A 19804-nucleotide genomic window follows, 5' to 3' on the forward strand; every position below is an offset into this window, starting at 1 on the left:
TGCAGTGATACCAGCGCTGCCGGCACTTGTTATGGCCCAAAATTTGCACAACTATCTTATTATCAACATCATTTCAACAAAATTATCAGATCATCACTCCGAAAACTTCATTTTTCACTTACCTCAGAGCACGTGATCGCAAAAAAGTATGTCTGGATCCATACTTTTGATGATTGTTGTTGTTGTCACAGCGATACATAGTGACAGATGGCATGGACGAGGCTGTATTCTAAAACCTTGGGGCTTGAATTTTTACACACAACATTACCACACCCATCTAGAGCCAGGTGTCCCCTTTGGAGAAACGAGCAAAATTTTTACCGCGTTGTATCGTGTGGAATTCACGATCCTGTTCTTCAAATCCTTCTCTGGAGAGACAACCGATCATTTGAATTCGTTAATTATCATTGGATTTAAGGTAAGTGGCGCATAGAAATGATGATTCTATAAACTTTAGGATACATGGGTTTCAGTGACTTTGTCCATGGCACATCAACGGTTGTAAACTACAGAAATAATTTGCCATACACACCTCTTAATGTGCATATACAGCGATGATACAATCTGTTTACGATAACATTTCATTATTTCTATTATTAAAAACTATTTTGAAGAGAACAGAGTTTTTAAGGTTTGATACCCGGTAGCTGCTTACTTTTACATAGCAGTTTCATAATGTCGAACGAAAAAAAAAGTTGCAAATTTTCTCGAAAGTTTTCGTCATATTTAAGGTCGTGTGGTAAGTTTCAATGCTTGTGCGTATCTACTTTTGGTTTCTCCCGAATTGTTTGCGCTTAATTCTCCAAGTGTTGTTCACAGTATTTTGTTGTTACCCTTGTTCATGTTTACTGTATGTGTCTTCCCTTTGTTGCTTGATTTTCCTATTATTGTTCTTTGTATTTCGCATTTGACGGAGTTGCCACCTCCGTCGTTTAACATGCTACCTGATTTTATGAAGCGACGCACTTCCATGTATAAGCTTACCATCCAGAACATCACACGCGGGTGTCGTGCGTGAAAATACAAATTGATTCAAACATCTATACTTCCAGTTTCAAAATTAATATTGCAGGAGTGAACTTTAGTTCTTTAGTTTTCACCACAGCTCTTTTATGCCGCCCTGTAGCATTCGCACCAAGATGTTTCTTCATTTATCCACGCTGATAACATTCCTGTCGTTAACTCTATCAGGTAAGATGCTTAAAATGATACGCCCAGCAATTTCCTTTCCTTCTGTGTTATAGAAGGACAGCTTTGATGTAATCCCGACGAAAACTTGGAAATTTTGATTCAAATTCCTAAATTTTTTGTAATACTTTTCTGGTCTGTGCCCTGGCCAGAAAAGTGTGAGTAAAAGTTTGTTATTCAATTGCGATATCCGAACTACCTTAAGCAAATGCTTGTCGTACGGCAGGTATGTACCTGCCGTACGACAGCGAGTAATCAATTAACATTTCAGTGAATACAAGAAGTTATGAGAGAGCGATTTGACTAAAATTCACAAAGACATTGTCCATACCAAAGTATTTAAAGCGGCTCGAAATCATACAGGGAGCGTCCGGATAACGAAAACACGCGCATTAAACGAAAGTCATCGCTTTTGATTCAACCCCATGAACAGAAGTTTGGAAAAGCGCACACCCGGGGACTGAATTATGACTTGAAATTTCCAAAATTTTGGAATATATATATATATATATATATATATATATATATATATATATATATATATATATATATATATATATATATATATAGAGAGAGAGAGAGAGAGAGAGAGAGAGAGAGAGAGATATATATATATATATATATATATATATAGAGAGAGAAGAGAGAGAGAGAGAGAGAGAGAGAGAGAGAGAGAGAGAGAGAGAGAGAGAGAGAGAGAGAGAGAGAGAGAGAGAGAGAGAGAGAGAGAGAAAGGGGTTGCTCTAGATCAGTCAACGCCTAGCATCATGAACTCTATAAGGAGCGTTCAGTTATTATGGCCGGAGTGGGCCGGCAAATTCTTCCTACGCATCAGTCAAAATAAGTGAACCCCCTCTACCCATGCACCAAAAAATTGATGACCGCCTTTTAAGATGACAAAAATTTCATGACCTCCCCCCCCACATTGCTTGAGTAAAGCTGCACACACAAACACCTCTGGGGCGATAGAATAAAAAAAGATTCTCAGATTTTTTTCAAATGTCCCTCCTTACAATACTCACAAGGTGTTAATGTTCAAATTTCCCTTCTGACCTGTTATAATTTTGAAATCATCCCTCAAAGGCATTGCACAGAAATTACAGGTGGATTGCAATATTATTGCGCAAGCGTGTGTACAAATTTTGATATTTGGATATAATTGATAATCAGCTGTTGATAATGTTGATTCACTATACATGGTATTGTATGAGAAATCTATGTAATACTTTTTCACTTCAAAACTATATCTATGCATTTATAGATATTTGATAATTGACATGAATGTACTTAATTGGAATAGGGGTTGTTACAGCTGGTATGTGGACAAACAATTTGACTTTAGAATTTCACCAAAACTGTTCATCCACTATACATGGGAGTCTATGATAAAATTGTGAATATTTTTTTTCCGATGAAAAACTTGCTATACTTGTGCATATACAGACGTTGAATAATTAACATAATTGTACTTGATTAGAATATGATGGTTAAAGGTGCATATGATGTGTACAAGAAATCTGATTTTGGAATTTCACTCAAAATGTTCATCCACTATACATTGGAGTCTATGAGGAAACAGTGAATAATTTTTTGCAATACAAAAATAGGTAAAGCTTTGTATTGATGTACTCTCCATTATTAATATTAATGTACTTGATTTGACTAGGGTGGTTACAAATGGATACGTGCGCCAGAAATTAGATTTTTGAATTTCAAATGATGATTCACTGTACATTTGAGTCTATTAGGAAACTATGAATAATTTTTTTCAAATTCAAAACTATCTAAATCTTTGTATTGATAGACATTTGATATTTCATTTTAAAGTGCTTAGTTACACTAGGATGGTCAAAGGTTGATATGTGTGCAAGAAGTTGGATTTTGGAATTTCACCGAAATGTTGATTCACTATACATGTACATCGGAGTCTATGAGAATTACTATGAATAATTTTTTACAATGCTGAACTAAATTAATTTGTGCTTTTACAGGTGTTTGATAATTGATACAAATATACTTGATTCAAATAGGATAATTGAAAGTTCAGATGTTGACAACAATTACGATATTGGAATTTCACCTAAATTATTATTTAACTTTTAATGATACTAGTAGTCTACAGGTAACTGTAAATAATTTCCTTAACAAAACTTGCAATATCTCTAATTTGTAAGTAATAGGAATTGTGCATTGCCCTCAGTGAGCTCGATTTACAATAAGACAAGCCTCAGAGTTGCTAAGTCAAGATATGTATGTGACAGATAATTATACTTTTGTTTAGATTTACAGTTAAATGACTTAAGAGAATGAAATCATGCAGCGAATCATTTTTATCTCCAGAATATTTCTGAACACTGAAACTGCTTTTTGATGGGACGGATACTTATGAAAATTAAGTGACTCCCCTCTGAGCTGTTTGAAAAATACATCACCCCCATTACAGTTTTCAAATTTAAGGTGACCCCCCCCCTGGATTTGTTGGCCAACCCCCGGCCGTAATAACTGAACGCTCCCTTAATTATTCAATATCGGAAATCAGAGGGCTACTTATAATCCACAATCCAAACAATTCCTTACGCTAGTTACACAAAGTCACCATTGATGGCGCTCTTCAGCACACCGGTTGTGACACAAACATGAGTCCATACATGCAATCTACGAGGACCCACGTCGTCAAAATTCCCTTTACAGATGAGCAAATGTCAAACGTTTGATGAAATAGCGATCATACTAGAGGGATCATAGTGTTTGACTTCTTTTCTCGATGAAATTCTCATTCGATTAAAATTATTCAAGCTGCCGGTATATAACTTAGGGACTGGTCAGTTTCTTCTGCCTGTGGCTCGATCATTTTTTGCGGACGTCAAAAGTGGCTGACCCCCGTTCCAACTTTCGAAAAGAGGGTGACCCCTTCCGAGACAAAGGAAAACAATACATAAATTTTTGGTTTACACTGGAACTTCCCTTTTTGCAGGCTATTCCAACAAGCTTAACACTAGACACTGCAATGTATCTTTAACCCTTTCACCATCAAGGTGGACCTCTACAGAGGAAAATAGGAGTGAAAAGGTTCAGAGAGTACAAGACACTGTGGTTGATATTACAAAAATAACAAAGAAGTTGTATTTTCATAAATTATAGCTACTCTTCCTTAAAGGAGAACTCAGTTTAACCCTAGATTTTCATGATAATTTAGGTATAAAAGTTTATTTTCGAGGACAATGCGTTATTTAAGTTCTCTGAAACCGTTCTTTAACAGTATTGTCCTCGTACTAGCTTCCAGGGTATTGAATGTGAATATAATGTGCCAAAAGGAGTCGCCGAAAAACTGTAACTGGGAATGATGCAGTTCGTGGCTGGTATGATGCTTTGCAAAACAGACTTTCAATTTGCAAACTGCGAGATATCTCCCATATATATCTCTGATATCATTATATTAGAATTACGCACCTGAAGGGCGGGCCGAAAATTGCAACTGAATCATACAATTAGTGGCTGGTACGATGCATGTTATGCAAGTTTGAGCCATTGTCTTAATTCAAAAACACACTGCCCCCCCCACCCAATTGAGCATTTCAAAGTCATGGTGACCCACCCCATCACCAAAGTCAACAACAGGGTGACCACCCTCCGTGGATCCACCGCCCCCAAGCTGAAGAAACTGACCAGTCCCTCACCTCTACATTATGCAGGAGGTTACAGCTGCCCACCTGCCTGCGTCTGTGATTATGATTATCATCAATGTGACTTCTTACTGATGTCAAGTGATTTGAGCGAGTTGCCGACCACCTTGAGTGTTCTGTAAGTTTCCCGTCTATAAGAACCAATCATAAGATCGTGTTGTTGCCTCAATAAACCTAAAGAGCGGAAAAAGCACTGTGTATATCGATTACACTGGGGAGAGAGAGAGAGAGAGAGAGAGAGAGAGAGAGAGAGAGAGAGAGAGAGAGAGAGAGAGAGAGAGAGAGAGAGAGAGAGAGAGAGAGAGAGAGAGAGAGAGAGAGAGGGGGGGGGAACAACATATCCTCCGATTTTGGAGGAATTTTTCTTATAATGAGGTCATATGACTCGTTGATGCTGAGATGCTGGGTGAATATTGTGGGATTACTGAAAATTCTGAAAATTCATTCATCGAAGGAAATGGCATTTCTGAATGAAGAGAAGAAGCCAATGAACACAACTCAAAAAATGATCGATCACTTTGATGCATACCTGATATCGGGACTCTCATTAAGCCGAAGAGACTAGTTTCATTTATCCTAATATTATACTTTCAGTGTTCTGATTGGAAGTGGAAATTCCACAGCAGCCGAAATTGCTGATGCTCTCAGGGGACTGCACAGACTGCCGTACCTTCGACAGCTGTAAGTGAAAGTAGAAATTTCATCAAACCAAACCATAGGGAAATAATATTTGTTAACGTACTTTTTAGCGGATAAATATGATACATTTGTTATTTATCTGACCAATGTTGTTTTTCATTCATGTTTAGAATAACTCAGGACCCTTTCGCACTCCCCTGAGTGATACCATAATGTTTATCTCCTGATTAATGATTTTATAAGGCAACTAATCTCTCCATGTTAAGTCTACGAACTGTTAAGGTGGAATGTGCCTCAGAGACAGATATTCTGACTCTCAAATTTTTACATTTCTTTTCTGATCTACCACTTGTGGGGGTTCATTTTAAAGCTCTAGGTGTAAGACAACTTTTTACCGTCTTAGTTTTTCGAAAATCGAAATTTTTTATTTTTCTCCATAGAGTTAACACAGAGATGGCGGCCATTTTGAATTTTAAATATTGGTAAATCTTGGCCAATTTGTTTCTCTAGTACCAAAATTTGCACGGTGACCCCCGATTTTTATACTTAATTTTGAAAGAAAATGGCTGAAAGATTCCTTGAGGAAATTTTGAGCAAAAATTGAAGTCCTGCACTTTCGAGGCGCATACTACCTTAAAGATGAAACTCTCCGTCCCAGAGATGGAACAAACGGACATTGTTTCTCATATGGTCAGGACGTCCGCACAGCTTTGTCAGAGGTCGACGTAGTACTCACCCTAACCAACTTCGAGGGAGGGAGGGTCTCTGCCCGACGAAACACCCTTTTTAACAGATGTTTTCTTATTGGCTTACACTAACAAACGGAGTGTAAAATAACAACGATTTTGTTTTAGTTAAAACAGCTGTATTTTGAATTTATTAAATGTCAGCACAAGCTATTCATTTGCCCATACATTATCATCGTTTTTACACGGGAAGGCGTGCGATTTTCACCCTCCCCTAGACAAGACCATGAAACAAGCGTAATCCCTCCCTATAATTACCTGTTGTCGACTCCGAATACTGACGTCACAAGGGATGGGCCGTCAGACCTGGTGATGAAAATGCTTAAATGCGATTTATTTCACCTAATATCAAAATGTTACAATGTCATTTGGACCATATGTTGTCAAGGCACTTCCTGAAGTTCCAAACTTCTTGTAATATGGAATATTATCTTTTCAAAAGGCGGCACGGCTTCAAATTGTTTTCAGCAATTTTTGAGCAGCATGTTTTGTCCGTTCTTCAATTTTTACCACTGCGTCCCCTCCCAAAATTTCTTGGTCGAGATTCCTTTGAACTCGAGTTGACCCTGTGACCCAAGACCATTTTTGGTTAGTGCCGTTTCGAGCGTATAAGTTCAAAGCCCCCGACCCATGATAAAGGGACCTTCCGACTATCGCGCCCTCTATAGCGTCAATCATTCGTGCTTCATATCACTCTTGATTACAGTCACGTGATCGACCTTGGTGTCAAAACACTGGCAAATGACTCATTTTCTGGATCACCCTACTTATCACATCTGTAAGTAGTTCTACTCTTATTGACAAGAATTTTAATGTCACGATGGGTTAGTTTAGCGTCTGAATTGGAAAGGCATAAGCTACGACAAATATCAGCTAAAATAATACAGTTATTACAGCTCATCGCTATTGTACATCGTTCACAATTCTGAATCTGATCATTGACCTTTATGCAGAATTGGCATTAAAGTCAATAAAATCTGTAACACAGTACATTTCGTATGTATTTTTCTAAATTATGTTTTCAAAGACTTTAAATGAAGTTTAATGACATTTTACAAACATTCACATAAATTTACTTCCCGCAAATGGAGTTCCAATTCCCCTCAATTTGCATTGACGAAGAAATGTCGAAAGTATGTGTTCCGTGGACGACGGAAGCCAGTTCTGTCAAAGGTCAAGTGCAAAAGCATACGGATATCTACCATTCCAGGGAAAACACCGAAAGTCTTTAGCAAAATCATCCTGGTCCGTTAAGCTTGACTGTCCTGAAAGTGTTCACTACATGGGCGATTTTTTATTTCAGCAATGTGATAGAAAACGACCTTTTCATCCTGCAATCCCGGGCTTTGAAGGGTCTCGACTACCTTGAAGTAATGTAAGTACGAGATACTTTCTCTTTTCCTTGAAAAATCCCCCGAAAGTTTTTACATAAATTTCGATTGATTTTGAGATCTAAAGCTTTCATTTCAGTCGTCTGAAAGACATTGGGTATATAGTTATTAAATGTTTGTATGCGATCTCATTAAAGGTATACTGTCACCTGTTCAAGTTTTGCCACAGTTATCATGTAAAGGAAAAATCTAACAAATCACAGATTTTACGCGGGTGGCCGCTTTCTTAAATTAGCGCCCTCACATGGGTATTTTGAATACCAAGGAACGCCCCCTTTGACCATATATGGGATTACAGGTGACACTATACCTTTAAGCATCTCAGGAATGAAAAATAATTAAATGTGTGCTCACAGTTTGTTGAAGGGTAATTTAAATTATTGACCACCACGGACAGGCTCATCACAGGGGTTGCATCGTTTAAGAAGAAGAATATTTGCTCAATTTGCAGATATCTAACATTCAAAATGCCGATGTTAACTTTATGGTAAAAGTATATTTTTGATTTCTAATTACTAGCAAGTGAAATTCACGTTGATCTGAAAGTCGCCCAGAGCACAGTTTTAGTTAATACGATGCAAGAGTATGTAATTGCCAGCAACTGAGAACAAGAAAATGTATGTACCCTACTCGTAGTCCCCCCTACACTTAACAGCTTGTTTACGAGAGTTCGCGCTTGAGACTTAAACTATTGCCAAAACTTCCCTAAAGGGAACTTTCATTCACCCCCTTTAAGATTCAAGTTCAAGAAGAGAGATCGGGTGACACCGTGCAAACTTTGCTTTGCTACTGGGGAAACAAATTACTCATATTTACTGACTCTTGAAATTCAAAATGGCCGCCACCACTGTGTCAACTCTATGGGAGAAAACAAAAGTTTTGCTTTTACAAAACTAAGCCGGTTTAACTTATTTTTTACCTTAAGCACAGTAACATGTGGTCTATTCCGCTCTGTGTCTATATATATGTGCCTCACAGGCGTGTGTACACATGCCTGAGAAGAAGTCTTCTCAGGTATATGTACACACGTCTGTGGGGCACGTATATAGACGCAGAGCGGAATAGACCACAGGTGACTGTGCCTTGAGCTTCAAACTGAACCCCCACAAGTGGCAGACTAAAACAATACTGTAAAATTTTGAGAGTCCGAATATTTGTCACTGAGGCGTATTCTATCTGCCCTTGTTCAAGTGATGCTCGATCCCGTAATGACTATTCACAAAGTGATGTAGTTCTTTCTCATTCTACTCCTCAAATCACGTCGTCGACATATACTCACTGTTCACCCTTATCAACAGAGCCTTATGTGTTTAAAGCCCCTATAGCTGTGACTCTTGAAATTTGTTGACCTGAAGAAGGCTTTCTATTTTCTCTCGTTTTCTTTAAATTCTACAAATTTAAAGGACATAGTCTTTTACTACTGAAAAATTGGACAAGTAAATTTAAATTTTAACTGTTATTTTGATTTCCCTCCATTTCTAAAAACTGGTAATATTACCAAAAAAAAAACAAAAAAAACAAAAAAAACAAAGCATATGATGTCCAAGTGGAAAACACTCAGCACTATGCATTATATTGGACTACTCTGTTGTTTCTGTGAAGATTCCAATGCATATATGCACGACGTACAGTGTTTTTGCTTTATTTGCATGAGGGCGCCATTTTATGTTTGGGCAAACGTTTATTATTTATCTTGCTCAAAATTGCACATGCAGTCCCAGTGGACAGTTTATTGTACTTGTATAAACACCCCTCAATGAGTACATTCCCGCGAGCTTGGTTTAGTTTGGAAGTAAAATCACAAAAATAATGTGCACTGATATTTGACTAGTGTTCATTTTTCATCAAAAGTCAAAAACATCCACATTGTACATGTCCGTAAAAGCTAATAATTTTAATGCTTTGTGGCATTTTCAAGAGATAATAAATAAATCAATAAATCGGCAAGGGCCAAAACTGCTGTTTCGAGGAAACGAGTCTGTAAAACTGCCTGGCCTGATCTGCTTCTTTTCAACAGAGGCCTAACTGCAAGCATAGTACAGAATGAATACGAATTTGCTGACTTGCCGAACTTAAGGCAAACGTGAGTATAGTATCATTTCAACAGTCTTACCACTTCTTACACACTTGCCGTGCGAATATTTTCGTGAATTGGGTGTTTTTTCTTTACCTGTGACCACCTGTGAATTTTAAGGAGTTATTCAAATTGCACAGAGATACAAGTACCGTTATCGAAGCCCTATTACAATAGCGTATTCCACTTTCTGGCTCAATAAACTCAGCCGACTCATATAGCCGCATGTCGTGTAGCCCATCTTCTAAATCAATCTTAAAGTCACACCCTGACACTGGTGGCGCTCTTGTAGGAGGTTCAAGAACGGCGCTGTTTCTGGAACTCTGCAGGGAGACATGCCAGCAGATGAGTTGCTTTTGCAAATGCTATTGTCGTCATTTGGTGTATTTACCATTAGGGGCCTAACTTTCAACAGCGTCACCGCTTAATACCTCCTGTGCACAGAGTGTGTGCGCACCGGCGGGGAGACTGTCTAAAGATGAAACTACAATACGAGAGTATGGGGAAGCAGAGACAGTGGAAGGGGGTCTTCCCCCTCTACTGTCTATGGGGGAGTCACTGTGCGTGACAACGGAGGTGATGTTACGCAATGGCAATTGTCAGTTCGTTGCCACTCTTAATTTGGAGGGTTGTTTTCGAACGACTGCGCTTGCCCAGATCTGAACTCGATTACGTCACTGACTTCAAAGTCTTCGTGTTTGCCTTGGGACATCGGCAAATTTCAGCCTTTGTTTTAACGCTATGCAAGGCCAAGTTAGGAAAAATCGGTCATGATTAACCTCGTGACTAACCTCACTACAACATCATGGCAGTAAGAGAGCATGGTAATGGTAAATAGTAATTTGCCAACTTTTCGAGCTTTCTGTTTGACGTAGTGCGATCATCACCTCAATGTTTTCAGTATCGGCAGTGAATGACATTGTTCATTCGAGTTATTCAATCGATAAATATAGATGAACAAAGGATGTAGTTTCATTGAGCTACGTTGACGGGGGACGTTGGGGGACATTTTTAAAATCGGTTACCCTTCCAAATTGTATTCGTTTAGCCTGGTCAAGCCAGCGAAATTGATGAACGCCGAACTGTGGATGGTTCAAAGACTTTGGAAGTGCAGATTTTTGATAAAGAGCTATGTTTATTGACTGAATGTTTCAAAGTTGTCTTTCCCGGGGTTGATGCATTTGACAAACTTCATAAGATTATTTCCAAATACCCCACACTAGGGTAGTACGTGGGTAGGGGCTGACATTGACTTCGTACTTTCCACTGTCCCTATACACTCCCTCCGCCTGTTCTCGGCCAGTATCTAGTCTCGGCCAGGGCATGAAAAAGGGTTCCTTACTTAAACCACATCGTAATAAGCTTAATATGTTGAAGCTTCAGCATGCTCGAGATACATGTTTTAATACAGATACACTGGTGTAACTAGTCAAACACTTGTATGTCACACATTCAGAACCGACCTAGACACAATGGGCATGGAGTAAAATCAGTTTCTTTGCACGTCGCCTTCAAGTTCAACTTCATTCGCATTCCGAAATTCATCATTTAGTACATACAGTAATAATACCAATGATTTGTCCCCGGGAATTCACCAATGAATAGGCGCTCATAGTTATGAACCCGGAGGAAAATGTACGGCAAAGCTAAACTTGAGGTCTAAATCGGCTTGAAATTGATGTGTAAACAACCTATTTATCTTCGCTAATGATCGGTCCCGGCATTATTACCACTTGCCCGCTACACTGTGGCCGGTCACCGTCCATTTCCGAGTTAGTACAGTTCAATAGTTGATCTGTGTGACGTAATCGGGATTGAATAGGCATGCGCGTTTCAAAGTTCACGACGTCGTACAATCTGCGATTGCGCGAACGAACCTCCAAATTAAGAGTGGCAACGAACTGATTGTAAGCACAATGTTTTTCGTTCGTGTACTCGCTTACCTAGGCAACTGTTAACACAGGGAATTGAGTAATCTTGTTGTTGTTGTTATGTTGTTGTTGTTGTTATTGTTGTTGATGGTGATAATGATGATGACGATAATAAAAAATATTAAAAAACAATGTGTCATTCCTTGCTGTTGTTTGTCGATGTTGTAGATAATTGTAAAAGTACAGTTTTCTTTTACAATTATCTACAACATCGACAAACAACAGCAAGGAATGACACATTGTTTTTTAATATTTTTTATTATCGTCATCATCATTATCACCATCAACAACAATAACAACAATAATAACAAAACAACAACAACACAACAACAACAACACAACAACAACAACAACAAGATTACTAAATTCCCTGTGCTGTTAACCCTTCCTTTGCTCTTCTCTACAGCCATTTGAAGACGCCGGTCTCTGTTGCTTGGTAAATGATTCCGTCCAATGTCTTTATCTAGATGGTGAAGAAGCCGTTTGTCAAGAGACTCTGTTACCTAGCAACACCATGAGGATAGTTATGTGGCTATTCGCCGTCTGGACCGCAACAGGCAATCTGTTCGTCATCGCTGCTCAGTGTCTTCGAACACAAGGCATTCGCTTCTCCCAGACTGCGTTTCTGCTGTCGCTGTGCAGCGCTTGCCTGTTGGTTGCCGTTTACGAGTTCATCATACTGGGCGGTGAGCTGGATTCTCGAGGTGTCTACGGGGCTCGAGTCCGTGTATGGAGCCAAAGTGTGTATTGCTACACCGGAGGCGCGCTGTTTGCGATTGGCAACAACATGATTCTGTACTCCCTGGCCGTCCTTACGGTTGATCAATTGTGGTTCCTAGTCAACAACAACACTGGGGGTAAAACCCTTGGAAATCTTGAGTCGGTAATCTGTGTTACCATCGGTTGGTTTGTCTCCGCATTGCTCGTTATTATACCATTCTTTTCCAAGGAGACACTCGGAGCTAGTTTGGTGTTCGCAGCGCATGGATTCTGTTCGCCGGTTCCGGTGCACGCGCGGTCGTACAGTGGTTGGATGTATACTTTCATTGCAAATAATTTGATAGGGTTCTTAAGTTCGGTCTACGTTCTCTCTTTCAGTATTGCTACATTGTATTTGAAGTTTAAAGGCCCTTTAATGGAAGACACAGAGCAAGTGGTTAGTCTCGGACTAAGTCGTCATTGGATTCTCTCTGTGTTTGTTCTTACCGTTGTTTCATTCTTCTGCTGGTTACCAGTAACTGCAGCCAGCATCTTGTCAACTATGTGTGAAGTTATTCCCGCCGATTTGCACACTTTGCTGACTGGCGTTATCTTACCAATAATACCAGCCGCAGTGCCGTTGGTAGTCAGCATAGCCAAGATATTGACAAGGTTCACCCAGTCCAAAGAGTCTGAAAAAGTCGTAGAAACCCGAGAGCCAGACCAAAAGAAAGTACTTACTCCACCGGCTCCACCGCCCCCACGGCCACCGACATCACCTCCGGAACCAAAGCCTGCACAGCCTGAATTGAAGGCTAAAGTCGACACTGAAGCTGAGCCTGAAGCTCATTCTGAAGCCGAACTCCAGCCTGAATCCGAACCCGAACCAGAACTGAACCCGAGCCAGAACCCGAACTTGACCATGAACCCAACCCTGTCCATGAACCTAAGCCAGATCCCGCACCTGCACCTGTCCATGAGCCTGAACCTGAAACCGAACCGGATCCAGATCCCGAAGACGAACAGGAGCCGGAGCCACAGCCTGAAGCAGAACCTGCCCCACAACCGATATCACTGCCAATGCACGCTCCCGAACCCCTACGACCGAAACGTAAAAGATTTATCACTGTTAGGCTGCATTCACAAACATCTCTGGAGGGGAATTTCGGGGGAGGGGGCTTGAAAAAATTAAAACATGCCGGGGGTCTGAAAAAGGACATTGCAAAGGGGGGGGGGCTTGAAAATTTTTTGAATATCTATTCCTTTTCAAATACCTTCTGGAACTTTCATTTCCTGTATTTCCGTTTTCGGCGCGCCCTTTGGGTGCAAGTTTTAAGGTATATTAAAGGTATATTAAACAATTTATTGATGATCCAAGTAGCCGCCTTAAGGCAAAAGATTTAGGTTGTCATGATTCTACTTACCCAACCCCTCTGTTGTGCAAAACTGTCCTCTATAATGACTAAAAGTTTCAACTTAACCTTTCAATAACAATTTTGGAGGCTTGACAACCTTAGTCTAATCAAGTACATCAATATCAATTATCAAACGTCTAAAAATACACAGATTTAGCTAGTTTTGTATCGTAAAAAAATATTCATAGCTTCCTCATAGACTACAATGTATATGGATCGGCATTTTCGGCGAAATTCCAAACTCAAATTTCTTGTGCACATATGCACTTGTAAACACCCCATTCTAACCAAGTACATTTATATCAGTTATCAAACGTCCATAGATATTGCTAGTTTTATATTGGAAAATCGCTTTCATAGGTTTCTCATAGACTACCATGTATAGTGAATCAACATTATCGATGAAATCCAAAAATCAAATTTTTTGAATACACCTTTTACCTGCCACTTCAAGCAAAGTATATTTACATGAATTATCACACACAAGTAGAGATATAGCTTGTTGTATGGGACAAATGTTAATACTTTGCCCAATAGACTCCCATATATTATGATTTGACATTTTGGACGTATTTTTCTGTCACATTTTGCCTTCCTTTGAGGTGGGAATTCAAAATTATAGCAAGTCAGAAGGGGGGGACTTGAACACATTGAGAGCTTGTTAGGGGGTATTTGAAAAATATCTGAGAACTTTTTTGGAATCCCCCTCCAGAGGTGTTTGTGAAAGCAGCCTTACCTATCCCATTTATCTCAAGCCGTGTCTAAAATAAAATCTATCATATACGGTAATGCATACTAACAATGGCACACAAAAAGTTGCACTCTGACTAAAGTTTAAACGAAACTAATTTTTTGATTCTCTGCCTCCCTCTTTAATAGCCTCAAACATTTTCTCATGTAGAACACGATTAGTAGCCAAACATTTAAATTTATTAAGGATTTGTTTTGCTCATTCTGCCAAAAAGTTACTGTACCCTGTACATCGGTAATACTTACACTTAGATTTTAGTGTAGTTCTTATTATATTTTGAAGGTTGTGCGTGTTAAGTTTTTGTTTAACGCCATAAAATTCTATGCACACTGAAACTGTGTATTGAATGGGAACTTTTTAACATAGTGAATGTTGAAACCGCAGCACCACGGGGTGTCCTATCCTGCATTAAAAGGGACTTACGATTGTATGTTTGTTTCGCTCGTTTGTTTGTTGTTTCTTTCAGAGCCTGACCCACCGCCTCTTCCGAACGATCCGATGACGAACCACGGTATTCTTCGCAAACCGTACATGCTGGTCGGTCTGACGCCCCTACCTGAGTTTGTTGCGAATCAAGGCTGGACACCTTTAACTGAAGACGAGATAAAGGGCATCGGAAAGAACCTAGAAGTTGCGCTTGAGTTCCTCCACGAAGAAGGTTTCATTCACGGAGAAGTCAAGGAGTCCAACGTTCTCATCAGGGAATTTTCGGTGGGTCATGGGTCACGAAATTCTTTTTTTTGTGTGTGTGATTACAATTACCAATTATGAAAAAAAAATTACGAAAAACAATTACGAATGTCATGTGAATTCAGCTTACAAAGTCGTGCAATATTTTGCACAGAACATCTATATATTCTTTTCCAACTTTCTGAAATGTGGTAAAAACCGTTTAAAATGGGAATTGAACCTCTCTCTCTCTCTCTCTCTCTCTCTCTCTGTCTCTCTCTCTCTCTCTCTCTATCTCTCTCCTCTCTCTCTCTCTCTCTCTCTCTCTCTCTCTCTCTCTCTCTCTCTCTCTCGTAATGTTGTTTACAAGGATATTTGCTGATTCAAACAACAACTATGAGTCGAAGTATTTATCATGTAAGGCTAATCTCTTGGGGTTGATTTTCTTGACATTTCTGGCTATCCACTGAGAGCGTTTGTTCAGTTTGACCCTTGAAGTGAGGAGACGTGCTAACATTATACCGACGTCACTTCAAGTTTACGGCTTTGGTACAACGACTGTGAAGCCTTCGTATGGGAAGCGCAGCCCGGCCCCCCCCCCCTCAACCCCAAAACAGACAACAATAACAGAACACAAATAAATAAACAAACTCAGAAGATCAAATAAGATACGAATTCATTGTATTCATTGCCATAGTGGCTGTGAGACGCATACCTTATCACGGGCGGGTGACAGTGATTGTGACGATTAAAAACCATGGCAACCAAAAATGCAAAACTATTTCAAGAATTGTATCCCTCGATTGTTCATTTACGCCAGCATGACCGGAAATACGATCTGCTCCTGTACCTTGTTTCAGTTTTTTTTATTCAGTTTGACGAATGATGAGGCAAGTTTCGCAAGAAACATCTCTGTAAAGTCACCCGCGAGCGAGTAACTTTTCAACGAAGGTGAAACCGGGGACCGCAGTATGTGCACGCGATCTTGCAACAACCGATTGTATCCTCCAACAACAATCTAAGCTTTTTTTGTGTGTGGTTTTGTACTTTTACAGGACGGGGGAATCAAAGCTTACATTTACACACCGTTTTTGCATAAGAACAGAGCTGTTGGTATGACAGCAAAGGACGACATGGAGCTTCAGGAAGCCCTGCTGGACCGCCTAAAATCTCACGCTATCGTCTGCAGCAACCTTGGCACCCAGCAGGCCAAGCAAAACGAAGATGTCGAAAAGCTGTTCTTCATGGGCCAGGACAGTGGGAAGTCCCGAAAAGCCTCTTCAGACAGGGCGAAGACCGCTTCGCCGAGGTGAAAAAGGGCAAAGGTCGAAAAGTGCACATTTATGAGAGCATCAGAGTCGCTAAGCGACGACACAAACCGCTGTCGGACGCAGAACTGGAGAAGAGGCTCAGGGAGGAGGCGGAGAAGAAGCAGCCGAACCAAAACAGCACTGACCCGAAGGAAAGTAGTGACGTGAGCACCAGCAAGGACGGAACTTCCAGTGAAGGTGCACCAGAACCGCAGGTGTCAATACCGATGTTAGAAGACAGCGACTCTACGGAAACGCCACCCAACTCAGACCACACAGTGGTACCGATTGGTGAAAATGAAAACGACAGATCCAGAGTGGAGCCCAAATTTGATGAATAGAAGTCACGTGAAAACATGTTAATGTGCAGCAAGACGACTGTTTTACAAGCGGAAATCGAATCAGCACAATAAATAGTATATCGGCAGTCCCTCGTGTACCTATTTCGTTGAATGGTATTTTATTGGACGCGAATATTGTACGTCAGAGATTCTAGGTCTGGATGTCGCGCCGCCAGTGAAGCGAACTCACAATACCAAAACAAGACAAAGGGCTGTCTAGACGCTACATATTCAACTTCAAGAACTTAATTAACCTGATGTACATTCTTAAGTTAGTGCCGCTGTGCAAAACTCATATACAGCGGTAATACGCATATCAAACATGACAACTCTAGATTGTTTCTCATAGAATTTGTTCAACTCAACTTTTAGTCCTCTCTCCTGCATCATCAGGAAGTAAGATCGTCCGAAAATGTTTGGTTCACAGACGCAGATTGCTTCAGATTTACATTTTTCTGAAAATTTAAGTGGCCGCCACTCTCTGTCATAATTTTCATTCTATCGGTCAAAAAAGGAATCCATTTCAATTTTCACAGAACATAAAATGGCGAGAACTATTAAAGGTATACAGTCACCTGTAATCTAAATATGCCCATATATGGTCAAAGAGGCGTTCGTTGCTATTCAAAATGCCCGTCTGAGGGCGCTGTTTTTAAAAAGCGGCCATCCGCTTAAAATCTGTGATTAGTTAGATTTTTTTGGTAACTGTGGCAAAATTGGAACAGGTGACAGTATACTTTTAATCTTGTCCACAATGTCGAAATGTGTTCACGTACGTTGTACAGCGGCCGAGAACCTGTGCGATCTGAAGCGTCAAAATATGCCCAAGGTGCATTCTGTGCCGACCAATAGTGAATAAATTCCGATCATGAACACAATGTGATCATCCATTACCCACAATGTATGTTGTTATACACAATAATGCACAACCGATGCTCGGTTGCCAGCTATTCAAGGAATATATCAATTGAAGAAGTTGTACATTAAATTGTTTTTTAAAAAATTTTGGGGTATTTTGATTAATTGGGAGATAGACAATGCTATTTATAAGAATTTTGTGGGAGCCAAACCAGTAAGTATCAAAATTGAATTGTACTGCCTTGAGAGACAGAGCATAATTAACGTCAGGGGAAGATAAAATTGTTCGTCAATTTTTCCCCGGCGCCTCTCTCGACAACGTTAGCCAAAATACAGCGAGAAAATATTTCCGATTTGGACTTTGAATTTTGAAATTTCACCCAAAAGAGTCATTTCACTTTACATGGGCGTCTACGAGGCAAACTATGAACAATTTTCCCATACAAAACTAACTATATATGAGCTTTCATATATGTTTGACCATTGATATGAATGTACTACACAAGGATATAATGATAAGAAGTGCATATGTTACAAGAAATTTGATTTAGGAATTAAACCAAAACGTGTCATTTCATTGTACATGGTACTCTGTGGGGCAAACTGTTAACTCACCTCCACGATCCATTTATCCAAAACTGTGTTTCTTTTCATTTATGATTAATCAGGAAATTTTATCAAGCCTTTTGTATCTGTACAAAACTGAAAATTTATAGATATCTGCACAGCACATGTAGTTTAACAAATGCCATTGATATTTCCGAAATAGGCAATCACAAAAAAATGTCCAGTAATGTTACTTATCGACACTTATCGTTAAACAATGGCATACAATTGACTTTTACTGAAGAAATAACATTCAGTGCTACCTCAACTTTGTGGATTGTTCGACAATTTTGTATACCGATAATTGAAAGGGATATAGTCATCGGAATTGCGCTCAAAGGTCGTATAAGTATAAGACCCATACGACCAATGTTGACACTGTATCCAAGGTACGATGGTGATTGATGAAAGTTAAAACATGTCTGTCATAATCTACATCGTATAATTTAAATGTTGCAGCTATGATGATGAGATGCATCTAGATATCATGCACGAAATACATTTGTTTGTAAACAAGAAACTCGCACAGGCGCAGTTCCGACGACTGTTTCCCTTTAAACGAACACAGTGCGTTACACCTTGACTTTGTATTAATGTAATCATAGCAACAGATGATTCAAAGCAGAACAGTTTTAACCAAAACAGAAAGGTGTAACATTTTGCTGAAACTCCTCAATGAAATTAAAACCTTCCTCTTTCGTAATCAACAATAAAGTTCAGAGGTCATCATGCAAATGCTTGTAATTTAGCGACCTTTGAAATTTCAAAATAAATGTTATACCTTGGTAGAATTTGCCTCGAGGACAGATATTCGGACTATCAAACATTTACAATTACTGTCTCGGTCTAGAGCTTGTGGGGGCTTATTTTGAATCCCTGTCATTCCCGATAGAGTAACACAGAAATGACGGCCATTTTGAACTTCAAATCGGTAAATATTGGGCAATTTGTTTCTCTATCGCCAAATTTTGCACGGTGATCCCCATCTTAACTCCGTGGAGAAACATTGAACTTGAAATTTCACAAAAAGAAGACGGTGAAAATTTCATCTACTCACAAGCTTTAAAATGAGCAAAACAAACTGCAAACCTGGAATGTGTTTTTGTGCATTGAATGTCCGAAAAACTGTCCCCTACATAGCATTTAAATTTGTTTTATATTGTATAATACTTGACATCTGTCGTCTTTTAATATCAATGCAGCGGTTAGAGAGTAGAAATTTACATATTTGATCATTTACACCAGATAATTTAGTTAATTAGCTATTTGACGCCTTTGCTGCAAAATATACTTATTTTTGCGTGCAGTGAGTGAGTTTACGTATTTTATTGATTTAGCACATGCAATTTGCTCGACTGTCAGGGCAGAACAAATGCATGGCCCATTTTGATGTCCAAGGACCAGTATTTAATAATTGTGATTCAGTCTAATCCTGTAAGCTTTCTTCATTTTCTTCATTTTTCGAGTGTATCGTTATTCTCTGGTTTATCCGACACGCGGGAT

At 39.5% G+C, this 19804-nt stretch overlaps 3 protein-coding genes across 3 annotated transcripts in view; all 3 read left to right on the forward strand.

The window, feature by feature from the left end:
* LOC139143798 (multiple epidermal growth factor-like domains protein 6) overlaps nt 1-19804 on the forward strand; it is a 435859-nt gene that overhangs the window by 287588 nt on the left and 128467 nt on the right. The gene's annotated exons all lie outside the window — the stretch shown is intronic.
* On the forward strand, nt 1110-10149 carry LOC139143177 (leucine-rich glioma-inactivated protein 1-like). The gene is made up of 7 exons (XM_070713309.1): nt 1110-1191; nt 4881-4989; nt 5466-5552; nt 6963-7034; nt 7560-7631; nt 9665-9730; nt 10014-10149. Exons 1-7 carry the CDS (start codon nt 1113-1115, stop codon nt 10147-10149), a joined length of 621 nt encoding a protein of 206 aa, XP_070569410.1. The 5' UTR covers nt 1110-1112.
* Nucleotides 13227-17828, forward strand: LOC139143073 (uncharacterized). The gene is made up of 3 exons (XM_070713239.1): nt 13227-13462; nt 14984-15228; nt 16242-17828. The coding sequence occupies exons 1-3, from the start codon at nt 13432-13434 to the stop codon at nt 16497-16499; spliced, it is 534 nt and encodes a 177-aa protein (XP_070569340.1). The 5' UTR covers nt 13227-13431; the 3' UTR covers nt 16500-17828.

This window comes from Ptychodera flava, chromosome 11 (assembly GCF_041260155.1).
Source record: "Ptychodera flava strain L36383 chromosome 11, AS_Pfla_20210202, whole genome shotgun sequence".
NCBI classification, from domain to species: domain Eukaryota; kingdom Metazoa; phylum Hemichordata; class Enteropneusta; family Ptychoderidae; genus Ptychodera; species Ptychodera flava.